This window comes from Microtus ochrogaster, unplaced genomic scaffold (genome assembly GCF_000317375.1).
Source record: "Microtus ochrogaster isolate Prairie Vole_2 unplaced genomic scaffold, MicOch1.0 UNK43, whole genome shotgun sequence".
In the NCBI taxonomy this organism is placed as follows: domain Eukaryota; kingdom Metazoa; phylum Chordata; class Mammalia; order Rodentia; family Cricetidae; genus Microtus; species Microtus ochrogaster.
Window position 1 is genome coordinate 1,152,493 of NW_004949141.1, and position 12,813 is coordinate 1,165,305.

The following is a 12,813-nucleotide window of genomic DNA, read 5'->3' on the forward strand; positions in this document are numbered from 1 at the left end:
GGGATACAGGAGAGGAGTGAGAGGGAAAAGTGATGCAAGACAGCATCAGAACAGAACAACAGATACAAATGCTCACAAGAGTGGGAAAATGTAAGGAAGTAGCATCCCTTCAGAATGGTGACTGGAGGGGACCCCACACAACTGGGCAGAGGACAGATGTGACAGGCACGGTGCCAAAAAGTTTCCACTTCTCACTAAATCCTCCCCCACGGCTGTGTAAAAACGTGCTATCATCCCCGTTATACAGATCAGGAATCCCAGCTTCTGGAAGGACTGGACTCCTCTACTTGCTGTCCTGAGGCATGAGCAAAGGTCACTTGCACTTCTGAGAGCCCTGGCTCTCTTCTTACATTGCCAATGAAATGCAGCGCCTCTCACATCCAACCTACCTCGTTGCCGGAAAGGTGGTACATCCTGGCTTCCTGAAGCAGGGGGAAGACCTCGGGACACTGCCTTATGAGAGGATCTGCTTCAACCATCTCCACGAAGTACCACGGGTCCAGAAGTGGTAAGCGCACATTCTCAAGAACACAGGGGAGTAGGCAGAGTCGTTCTGATTGTTTGTGCCGGACCCAGCTCATCACTGTCTCAAACACCTGAGCCTCCTCCGTCACACAAAGATCGTCACTCTTCAAGATGTGATACAAGGTATCCACCGGAAGTTCAAGGAACTCCTCGGAGTTCAGAATCTGAACGAAGTTTTGAATGATGTAACTTTGAACTTGCATCTTTAAACTGTCCAAGGAGTGTGTGTCTGCCAGCCTCAGTATTCCGATACAATTTTCTGGGTTCAAGGCTTCTGTGAGGAAGCTGGCACAGGCATCCACCAGCTGCAGAAACTAACAGAAGGATGGAGAGTCAGGCCAGGAAGTGCTCAGTCCACAAGAACATTCATCAGTGAGTTTTGTGTGCCAGCAAAAACTCAGCAGCAGCCTAAATTTCGAACAGCACATTCACATAGCCAAGAACTCTGTAAATAATTTTAAAACATCTTACAAGATTATCTTAAGTCCTCTGAAAAATATAATATATTGGGTTTTCAGATCCGTGCATTAAATCTGATCAGACATCTAGATTTATTTTTGTTTATTTTATAGGACTGGGGTGGAACACACAGCATTGCATGTGTTAAGTAAGTGCTCTCGTATCAAGCTATTTTTCCTAAATTTAAGCCTCTAGATTTAATCATCAATTTACGGAAAAGATATAGAAGTAAATATATATATACATACATATATATATACATACATACATACATACATACATACACATTCATCCACCTCAAGATGGTAGGAAACTCCATGGAACAACTGGTCTAATTTCTCCTGTAAATATGCTACAAATGTAAAAAAGGGAGAGAAGGAGGGAAAATGTAAAAACAGGAACTCTGCTTACATCCATGATTGCAATTGCACAAATTGGATTTAGTGGGTTATTTTTCTAAAGGGGGATGATGAAGTTGGGAGGAGGGATGAAGGGTCAGAGTGGGTCCTCCAGGAGTTAGAAAAGTGAGGTGTAAATATGACCAAGAACCATTATATGCATGTATAAATTACCAAAGACTAAAAATATAAAGATGAGAGATTTAGAAGTTATATTGACTTACTACAAAGTATGGACCATACTTGAATGTCTGATATAAGCAGCAAATTAACTCAGAGAAATGTTTACAAGCACTAATATTTGAAAACATGAAAAAGTATTATTAATTTTAGGGGCAATTATGGTCTTACAGTTATTTTTAATAAGAGTCTTTATCTTTTGAACTAGGGTGATGGTTTAGCAGATAGAAAATGCTTTTTAATCAAGCCTGGTGACCCAAGTTCTGATCCCCAAGGGAACCGACTTATAAAATACTACAGTTTAAGGTATCACACTCATTAATCAAGCTATGGGACATTTTCTCTTTGTTAAGGTGTTATTTACCCCTCCCCCCAATGAATTACTATCACTTTTGTAATTGAAAAAGAATAGTTTGTAAAAAAAAAATATATTGGTTGACTCCCATATCCCACTTTAACTCTACATCATCTTCCGCAGAGAATATGAATTTAATGTTTGGGCAGCATTTTATAAATTACAAAACATCGTCATTGCCATTGTGTTCAATGCTGATATTTCACAGATCACATCTCCCAGGCATCTAGTTCACTACTGTTCTCTGGGGCTGTGTTCTGCACAAGTCTGGACCTCTCTTTGTCCACTGGGTTCACAAGATCATGTTCTCAGTGTGCTTGAGCTGCTCATCTAAGTGAAGGAAGAAGGAGATCATAGAGAAGGGCCAGATGAGGAAGTCCCTCTGAGGGCAGGTACTGGGAAGAGATATGGGGACAGACCTGGCAGGGGGACGTATGGTATGCAAAGAACAGGTTCTGGTGACAAGAAGCTATGAGGATAAAAAAGGAGGGTGGGGCAGGAGTGGTCTTGGGACTGGTTTTGACCTGGCAGACTGAGTTGAAGAGAGTTCAATCTTTACAGTGCAGTATCCCTCCAAAACACATATCCCCCATTTTCAATGTCATTTCCAATCACAAAACATGATTTTCCCTATCAGAGCATCGCTTCCAACTTATCATCTACAAAATGTTTCTTTGAGAGCCAACACAAAGCTGGAGAAAGATGGAGTTGGTTGTTGCCTCCCTCTGCTCTGTCTGTAGAACCCAGTGTGCCTACAGCTCAGCTCCTTGCTTGTGAAAGTGATTGAGCTGAGAATCCTAATCCAAACTATTTGTTTGATTTTTGCATGTCTTTTTTTTTAATTTTTGATTTATATTTTAGTAGCCCAAAGACGCCTCAAACTCTTTATCCTCCTGCCTCATCCTTTTAAAGAATGAGATGACAGGCTTGTGCCACCACGCTCAACTCTGGGAAACTCTATGAGCTACTCACTGTTATGGTAACATTATGAAGTATCTACTTCACCCTGGGCACTTTAGTTCTGGGTAAATAACTGTATAAATAAAAAATGGAATAGGAAGAAGAGATAAAGCCCACCTCTCCATGAAGCTCTTTCTTCAAAGCCAGTTCTCCCCAGTGGCTTCTCTAATTCCCCGATGTGGAATCTGTTCTTATCCCTTCCTCAGCCTCATGTGGAGGTGTGTGTAACAGCTCTGCTCTGTGCTCTGCCCAGCCAGATCTAGCAGCCCAGAGGTTCTAGGTCATGATTTTTGTTTTTATTTCCAGCAATGTCTACTACGAAAGTCTGACAGCAGATGAGTTGGAAAGGCCAGACAGAAGAAAAAGATCCTTAATAGACATCTGGAATGCACTAAGACCCATGAGTTTCTTCATCTGTCACTGCACTTCACAAACTATTTTTAAACAAAACTCTCTTATTTAATTAGTAAAAAGAGGATATTCCAACTACACTTGCAAATGGACATTTACATGCTACATTTACAGATTTAAACACTTAAGATTTTACCTGCAGCCTGACAAAGAACATGCCCACGTGCCTCAGCCCTCTTCTCCCTCCCTTCCTCCCTCCCTGTCCCTCTACAGACAGGAGGAAATAGGGAATTCAGAGTAAAAGACATTGCCTGAAGTCACATAGAAGGTGGCAAGATGAACCTTTAGCCTGCTTGCTAAGGACAGTGGCAGGCTTGCGCTGTTGGGCTAACAAAAGCCAGGAGAATCTCAAGAGACCTTATGACCACAAGGGAAAGTAGGTGTCTCTGACTGCCTAAGCTCTCCCAAAATATGCGTCAACAAGTATTTCAGAGTGATCCAACCAGTTAGCTAGGAATTTGCTAGCATGTGAGGGAGTCATGAAAACAAGAACTTTTTTTTTTTTATGTATTTGCCTTTGGATAAATTTTCAGCATGTTGTTCCTCGAACCTGGCTTTTAGAACTGAGAGATGACAAATAATAGTAACAGGTATAACCAGTTTCCTGTTTAGATGGATAAGTGAATTAAAAGTTACAGTCAGCACCTGACTCTGACAGGAACTCCTAAAATACCACCAAAGAGACACGACCACACAGGAACTCCTAAAATACCATCAAAGAAACATGGCCACAGTTCCCATAAGAAATGTCTGCCTTAATGAAGCCATTTGAAGGTCTTTTGAGGAGTATCTATTCTGATTCTTTATTCATTTTTAAAACTTTCAGCACATTTGTGTGTGTGTGTACTACATGTGTGCGTGTATACACACACACACACACACACACACAAAGTACAACATTTGCATATTATGTCAGATATCAAAATGTCAACATGGTTGTTCTCACAATTAATATCCTACTCTGAGAGTAATATATAGTTAACACCAGGCCGTCTGGGATGCTGGACTATGAGTACTATTTCTGAACACTTAACCCTATCACACCTTAGTCTCATATGAACATTGCAAATACTTCAACTAAAGGAATATAGCTGATAAAAAAAAAAAAACAAGCAAAGAAATAGCACCAGGTACACACCGTCCGATGAAGTAACATATGAAAAGCCAAGATATCATAATTCCTCCCAAAATGACTAATTCCACAGTATGACACCTAGTGAGGGTGAATTAAATAAAATCCTAGACAGAGAACTCAAATGAGAGATTATAAGTATGTTCAAAGAAGAAAAGAAGCTCCTGGGTTAGAATACACACAGAGGGATAAAATAAGGAAAGTCACGTGCTGCTGGGCGCACTCCCTGGCCCAGGAGGGTGCGCTGTGCTGACAGCTGGAGCCCACACAGTGCTCCTTACACACCCCCGTGTGAAAGTGAAGTTACAGGCTGCAGGATACCCCACTCTGATACACGCTTATCCAACACACTTCTACCTGTACGAGCCCCAGCTCTGAATGATACACGCTTATCCAACACACTTCTACCTGTACGAGCCCCAGCTCTGAAGATCAGATGGCATACAAAGCAGTTGCCCCAGTGCAACTCCCCCAGCACACACCAGAACTGAGTCTGGGCAGTTAGAGAGAACTAGAAAGTTGGCTGGGCAGGATGACCCAAGTTCCGGTTCCAGCATCCTCATCTGTCAGCTCACAGCTGCCAGAAACAACTGTAGCTGCGGGGAATCTGACACCCTCTTCTGGTCTCTGTTGGCATGGGTACACTCATCTCTCTCTCTCTCTCTCTCTCTCTCTCTCTCTCTCTCTCTCTCTCTCTCTTTCTCTCTCTCACACACACACACACACACACACACACATACTTAAAAATGTGAAAACTAAAAATACTAAAAACTACATTTAGAAAGAAAAGTAAATCTTTTTTATTGTGTAAGACCTGCTTTGAGACAGTGAGAGAATTAGGAGACTTGACAACAACTCCAAACTTTGTCACTCAAAAAAATAAGCTTCTACTTTGGTGCCAGACACTAAATCTGTAACAGTAAATGCCATAGCTATTACTATTTCCAGTTTTCCCATCTTTAGACAAGTCAGCAACCCTCCCTACATTTCAATAGAGGGTATTAGCATGAAAATAACAAGGACTGCTGCAGCTTTCCTGAGCAAAGGTCACTCTGTTCAAGGTTGTAGGCACATTAAGTTCAGAAGACCTCTTGACACAGAAAGATTGCTCTGAGGGTATGTTGTTGGATGGTGGGCAGGACAAGGTTAATTATAAACACTGAGCATGAAGTTGATTAGTTCCCCCCCCCCCCATAAAGAAGGATGGTTTCCTGTCAATCAAATGGGTTGATGGTGAGCACAGAGAGACGGTAAAGGCAGTGAGTGTTTACTGACTAGGGGACATCACCAGAAAACCAGCCCAGCCCGAAATAATTGGCTTGACATCTTCAGGAAGCCCTGGGAAACTGAGCCTAACTGGTGGTAACCTGTTACTCAGAATTCATCAGGGCTGCTTTGTAGTGGATTTTCTATTTTCTTTCCATGATCCTGTCTTTTGTCAGACCTTATAAATCACTCCCTAACTCTAGCCTCAACAGAACTAATTCCACAACCAACAAGCTTGGACCATGAACCCCTCAGAAGGTAAGCATCCTGGGTTCTGTTCCCTTCAATACTAAGCTAATTATGACCCAAGCAGAGACCACCTCCATAGGAAACAAGCCATGAACAAGATTTGATACTTATCCCTGGTTCCTGGAAGTGATAAGGTCTCTCCCAGGAAGTAACATGGTCTCTCCCTGGACTGTTTCTTACACATCTAGGCAATGAGACAACGTTAATACAATGGAATCAAGATCAATAGTATGACTCTCAACCTAGGCAAAGATGATAATTTGGATGGAATCCCTGTTTTAATTATGGATGCAACTGATATTATTCATAGTCTAATTATTTTATGAAGCTAGTGTAATTGGTACAATCATATGAAGCAAATATTACTGAACAGAAACAATATATTACTCTGAAGTATTTCTGAAGTCCTCCCTCCTCTGTGACACTTCTTACTTTCAATGCTCTTCTTTCACAGCTGCACGAAGTCTCGACTCCCCATATCTAGACAGCATGGCCCCAAAGCTGCATGGTGTGATGGCAAGCAGTAGTGTCTCCCATCAGAAAAGTCAGTTCCACATCACAGCACTTTCAGTCATCCTCTGTGTTGCCTTAATTTTGTGCCCAACTTATGATAAAGTCAAATGCTGTGTGTAGGAAGCCCTGGCCACACCACTGGCTCTAACTAGGCTGCAACACCTGGCAGACAATGTGGTGCAGTCAGGAACCAAGGCACCACACTTCCTTAGTGTTGTATGGTAAAGCAGGAAACACCTCATTGCAACGCCTATCACCGAGTGCCCAACTGAGCATCTTTTGACCTTCAGGTAAGCTTGCTCGCTCACTTGCTCCCTCTCTTCCTCTCTCTCTTTCCATGTGTGTGTGCCTATCTCTCTTTGTGTTTATCTCTGTGTCTCTGTCTTTGTCTGTATGTCTGTCTTAGTGAGTGTGTCCATCTTTCTGTCTGTTTCTGTGTTTATCTCTCCTGTCTCTCTTTCTCTGTTTGTGTCTCTCTCTGTGTGTCTCTGTCTTTCTGTGTGTGTCTCTCCCTTTGTGTGTGTGTGTGTGTGTGTGTGTGTGTGTGTGTGTGTGTGTGTGTGTGTAAATTCCAGATACAGACCTGGAAGCCAACCTAAGCAGGTCTCTGGGGTTCCCTGCTTTCACTCACTACAAAGAAAAGCACAGAACTTGTTGGTTCACACACCTGGAAAAGATTGGCAGCCTCCAGAACCCGCTGAACATTGTGCTTGGTGATCAGAGCCTTGCTTGTGTATGTGTAGTTCAGGAGAGTGTGCATGGTCTCCGCATCCACCCCTTTAATAATGATCCTCTTCTCATACTTCTCCTTTAAGTCATTGCAGAACATGGCCCTGGAAGAGAGACCTGTGATGTGAATCCTTCCAGGACTCTGGGTTCCAGACCTGAACAGATCCCCTTTTAGAGTCATCTGCCCTCCTGCAACAGGGAAGCCCCAAATCAGAACCAACATAGAAACAGAATCATTTGATGTGCTGACTTCTTGAGATTTTGCCCCTTGATTCTTTGGCTCTCCTTGCAGATGCTATTTCAGTGCCTAGCATAAAGAACTCCTGAATGAAGTAAATGAATTTCAATGTATTTAATGTATTTTGTCATTAGTCTCTCTGGGATCACCTGTACTCTGAATTGAGCTGTCGTTCCTAGATGTGACTTTCAAACTCTCTCTTAGAATCACACGCAGTGGATAACAACCTACTCCTGTTTAGCCCATATCCCTGTTCCCCAGAAAATCAACAGAGTTAGAGAGGCCAGGGCTCAGTACCAAGAAGGGACAAACAAGCAAGACTGTGTCCAGAGAGAAATCAGCTCCAGCCTAATCTTGCAGGGTTGGGACAGTGCACTCCACAGCTGTCCCAGCAGAGATAAAGATACTGCTTTGACACTGTGGGACCACACACAGCCTTCACTCCAGGAACAGGTAATTCTCAAGCATCCTGGTTTTCCAGGAGCCCAGGAGAAAGCTGAAAAGTGCTGCATGATGGCTGTGGTAGGCAGAAGGCTAGTGTCCGGGCAAAGCTTGAACTCACTCTACTCCATGGCATAAGTGAGAAAATATAAATCAATGCAAATGTTTAATGGTTATTGGTTAATCCCTACCTTACTGATGTATTTGAAGAATAAGTAAGATACTATGCATCAGTAAAAGCTCAAACAAGCAAGATATTCCAGAATAAATCAGAGGAATTTTAGCTGGGGAGAGACATGGGGTTAGGTGGATGAATTTGTTACTTTTCTTGTTACTGCAACTAAACACCTCACAAGAAGAAACTTAACAGGAAGATGCATCCTCCAGCTCCAGGACTGAGGGCACAGGCTACAGTGGGAGAGAAGGCACAGCAGCAAGGTCAGCTGTGCAGCAGGAGAGTGAGTGGCTTCCTTGCATTTTCAGATCAGAAGGCAGAGATAGGGCAGGAAGTAGGGCTGGGCTGTAAGCATCAAGGCCTGCTCCCCGAGACCCACTTCCTCCAACTAGGTCCCACATCCTCCCTAAATAGCACCACCAGCTAGGAACTGAGTCTTCAAACACACGAGCATGCCAGGGATGCTTTACTTCTAAACTCCGAGAGGAGGTCATACACCATTTCAGTCTTAGCTTGTCACCATGTGTCCTGGTCTCCATCAGGTTCCTGGTGTCAGAGTTTCTGCATGCTGTCCACCCTTCAGCTACAGCAAAGGCAGAGTCTGGGTTCCGTTAACATCGCTCTAAGTACACTAACTCCATAACTGTTTATGGGAGAGGGGAAAAAGTGAAGTATAAGGGAAACGTCTTTCTCTCCAGGGCTCGTGCACATCTAGCTCCCACAGCCCCAGTATGTCCTTGCTCTCCTCGGACATGTTGTCACTGCCCTGGGTCATGGCCACCATGTTGAACACAAAAGCTAAGCCTACAGATTCTTTATAGGCCAAACTCCCAAGCAGTTATTGCAGCTCCCAGAGACCCATAGACACACTTGCATGGCCAAATTTTGGTCTCCAGAGATGGTTAGCCACAGAATAAACAGAAGTTAGGACTTAAGCCCCCAACCTTGAGTCTAACAGGATAGATACAATAGTCAAGAAAATCAGTAAGATACAAAGTCACACGCTGGGGGGATTGACTTGGTATCGCTCTGAGTACACTAGACCAGGTTATGTTCTCTGGTAGCACAGCTGGGTTGGTTGTTAGCAATTTACCTCTTAGTAAGGGTAGTAGGGTTGGGGGGAAGGGATGCATAAGAATAAAAGAAAATGACACAGACATATGAAAATGGCAGCTAGGCAAGGTGGCACATGCCTATCATCCCAGCACATAGGAAGTGAAGGCAGAAGATGAGCTCATAGCCAACCACCATCCACTGTATAGCAAATTCAAAGTCAGCCCAGGATAAAAGAGGCTATCTCAAAAAAAAGTCAAAATGGAAATGCTATGATGAAACTAGCCCTTTGAGAAGAATAATTATTAAGAATTACAACAGTTGTGATGGTACATGCCAGTAGGATATGCCAAAGAATCAGAGGTAAGAGGATCAAGGTGTTCAAGTCCAGCCTAGGATACATATAGTTCTGGTTTTTTTGTTTGTTTTTTTTTTTTTAGGCTAGGTGTAGCAGCACATGTCTTTAGTCCCAGCACTTGAGATTCAGTGGTAAGCAGATCTCTGAGATTGATGTCTGATGCTTGCCTGTCTCAAAGAAAGAAAGCAAGAAAAAAAAAAGGAAAAGAGAAAGAGAAGAATAAAGAGGCCTGGTGAGAGGGCTCGTAGGTAAAGATGCCTGTCACCAAACGTGATGGCATGAGTTCAGTCCCCAGAACCCATGTTGTGGAAAGAGAATCAACTCCCAGGCATTGCCCTATGATACGTGTGCCACACACATATTCCTCCCTGCCTCTCTCAAAAATAAAAATAATAAAATAAAAAACTTACCCCATAGCACGTAAGATATTGCATAATAAAGTATTTCTAGAAAGGAATAGACCAACTCACATGAGATCCTCATTTTAAAACAAAACAAACAAACAAAATCGTTTCAGAGTGGTAAGCCAGTTGCCCAATCCAGTGAGCCAGAGCAGAGTCCAGATCACTCAGCATGCCTCTCACCACAGCCATGGACATACCACAGGCCCAAGGCTCACCTAGATGAAGCCAGGCCCCAGATGAAAACACTCTGCCTGGCCCACACAGCTCTCACGTGTCCATGGGGCTTACCCCTCATTGAGGTCCCTCCTCAAATGTCATTTCTTCAGAGAGGTTCCCTCCCGTGCTGTACCCAATCTAAAACCACCACTCCACATTTATTGGCTTTACTTTTCCTCGTAGAACTCTCACAGCCCGACACTGCACCGGAGACCCCTTTGTTCGCTACTGTGATGATCATCTTCTCAGCTACCATATGAACTGACTGGACCGACTGCCGTGGTTACAGAGTCCCCACTGCCTAAACCAGTTCTCCCGATCCGCTGGGATTCTGTCTCTAAAGTCAATGACTGAGTGACGCAGTGGACAAACTGTCTTTCTGAGATCCTTGGAGTGGCTTTCTTTTCAGTCACCTACCACCCCGAAGATTGTCAAACATCCTCTAGCAGATGAAGAGGAGCCGATCCCCACCTCCCACCAAAAAAAAAAATTCCCATCATACATCCGGGGCCTGGAATTGGAAAGGGCTAAACCTCTACATGCATCCCACTTACTATTCCTGAACACCCTGAACACCGTTACCGGAATTTTCCCTCCATCCCAACTAACCTGTGGTTTACCCTCTCCTACAATCCCTGTGTTTCAGAGCTCCCGTAGAGTGACACAGCCAGCCCTATAAACAAGTACTCCCCTAACCTCTGCTGTCATATGCATTTTAACCCCTGCTTACCAATACTTAGTTTCCTACTCATCCCCCTTCCCCATCTTCTTCAGACCAAGAATTAACTTCTCTGCTTCACTAAGATATTCCATGTTGTGGCACTAACTTAACTGCGAAGTGAGCAAAATTCAACTCAGGAGTACAGCTGTGTGCAGATGGCACATGTCTGTAATTCCAGAACTCAGAAAAAGGAAGCAGGGGGGATTTGGTCAGAATAAACCTGAGCTCAAGAGCCTGTTTCAAAGTGTAAGCGTGTGTGTGTATGTGTGTGTGTGTGTGTGTCCACATATATGCAACCAGGTTAATACATTCTTTTCGATGAGCAGTGCTGTTAAGAAAGGGTTATTCCTGGAAACAACCTAAATGCCCCTCGACCAAAGAATGGATAAGGAAAATGTGGTACATTTATGCAATGGAGCACTACACAACAGAAAAAAAATGATATCTTGAAATTTGTAGGTAAATGGATGGATCTAGAAAACATCATATTGAGTGAGGTACCCAGACCCAGAAAGACAAATATCACATGTACTGACTCATAAGTGACTTTTAGACATAAAGCAAAGAAAACCAGCCTACAATTCACAATCCCAGAGAACCTAGACAACAATGAGAACCCTAAGAGAGTCATACATGGATCTAATCTACATGGGATGTAGAAAAAGACAAGATTTTCTGAGTAAATTGTGAGCATGGGAACCATGGGATAGGGTTGAAGTGGAGGGGAGAAGAAGGGAGGGGAGCAGAGAAAAATATATAGCTCAATAAAATCAATTTTTAAGAAAGAGAAAGGGTTATTGTTCCAGTGTAGTCAGAGGAGTTTCTACACAAAGGATCAGGGAGTCACTGGATCCAACTGTGGTGGAAAATAGCATGAATTTGCTGGCTGTGGTGGAAAACAGCATGAATTTGCTGGCTATGGCAGCCAGAAACTCCGAGCTGCAAGCACAGAAACCTTCCATCTTCATTTCCCAAACCAGTTCTTATTTTTCATCTCATTTTTCACAAGAATTCATTTATTTTGATGTGTGTGGGTGTTTTGCCTACATGCATGATGTGCAGTAGGTGCATGAAGAGCCTGTGGATGTCAGAAGAGAGTATTAGATACCGCTAAGGAACTGGACTTAGAAATGGTTGTGAGCGGCTATGTGGGTGCTGGAAATTAAACACAAGTCCTTGGAAAGAGCAGCCAGTGGTCTAACTGCTGAGCCACTTCTCCAGCTCTTTCCCTATGCCAATTCTAACCAAAGAAAGCACGCAAACAGCTCAGTCCAGTTTCTGATCTCCAGTTAGTCTCTAAAGCCTCTTTTGTGTTGGCTCTTACCATACCTGGAGTCCTGTTTACATCCTTTGCCTCAAGCACCACAGCCTCACAGGGTGAGTCACAACCTAAGCTCCAAGGCCAGGCACATCTGAATACTGTGTGTGTCTGTCAAGAGAATCCTGAATTTTACCAACCCTAAGTCAAATGAATTAAAATTTTTGGTAATGGGGCTAGCTAGATGAATTTTATTAGACCCTATGCTGGCTCTCATGATTCCTTGGCAAAACAAAATTGAAAATCCACTGTCCTAACCTGAACGTGATAGCATGTGTCTATGATCCCAGCATGAGAGACTAAAACTGGAGGAGCATGCATTAGCGGCCAGGCCAGGCTAGGCTACTGTCCTGCTTACCTTCTTATTGCTGTGTTAACACACTGTGACAAGGCAATTTATAGACAAAGAGTTTATTGGGGGCTTACAGTTTCAGAAGTGAGTCCTTGACCATCATGGCAGGGATCATGGCAGCAGACAGGCAGGCAAGGCCCTGGGGTAGTAATTGGGGGACTTACATCCTGATGCACAAGCATAAAGCTGGGAGAGAAAGCTAACTAGGAATGGCATGCTCTTTTGAAACCTCAAAACTCACCCCCGGTGACACAAGTTCTCTAACAAGGCCACATCTCCTAATTCTTTCCAAACACTTTCACCAAGTGGTATCAAGAATTCAAATATTTGAGCCTCTGGGGATATTCTCATTCAAACCAC

General features: G+C 43.4%; 1 protein-coding gene across 1 annotated transcript in view; it reads right to left on the reverse strand.

The window, feature by feature from the left end:
- Klhl6 (kelch like family member 6) overlaps positions 1 to 12,813 on the reverse strand; it is a 38,758-nt gene that overhangs the window by 13,238 nt on the left and 12,707 nt on the right. Inside the window, exons 2-3 of the mRNA XM_005368930.2 lie at positions 7,116 to 7,281; positions 390 to 839 (exon numbers count right to left, since the gene is read on the reverse strand). Of these exons, the coding sequence (XP_005368987.1) occupies positions 390 to 839; positions 7,116 to 7,281 (616 nt within the window). The remainder of the gene's footprint in view (positions 1 to 389; positions 840 to 7,115; positions 7,282 to 12,813) is intronic.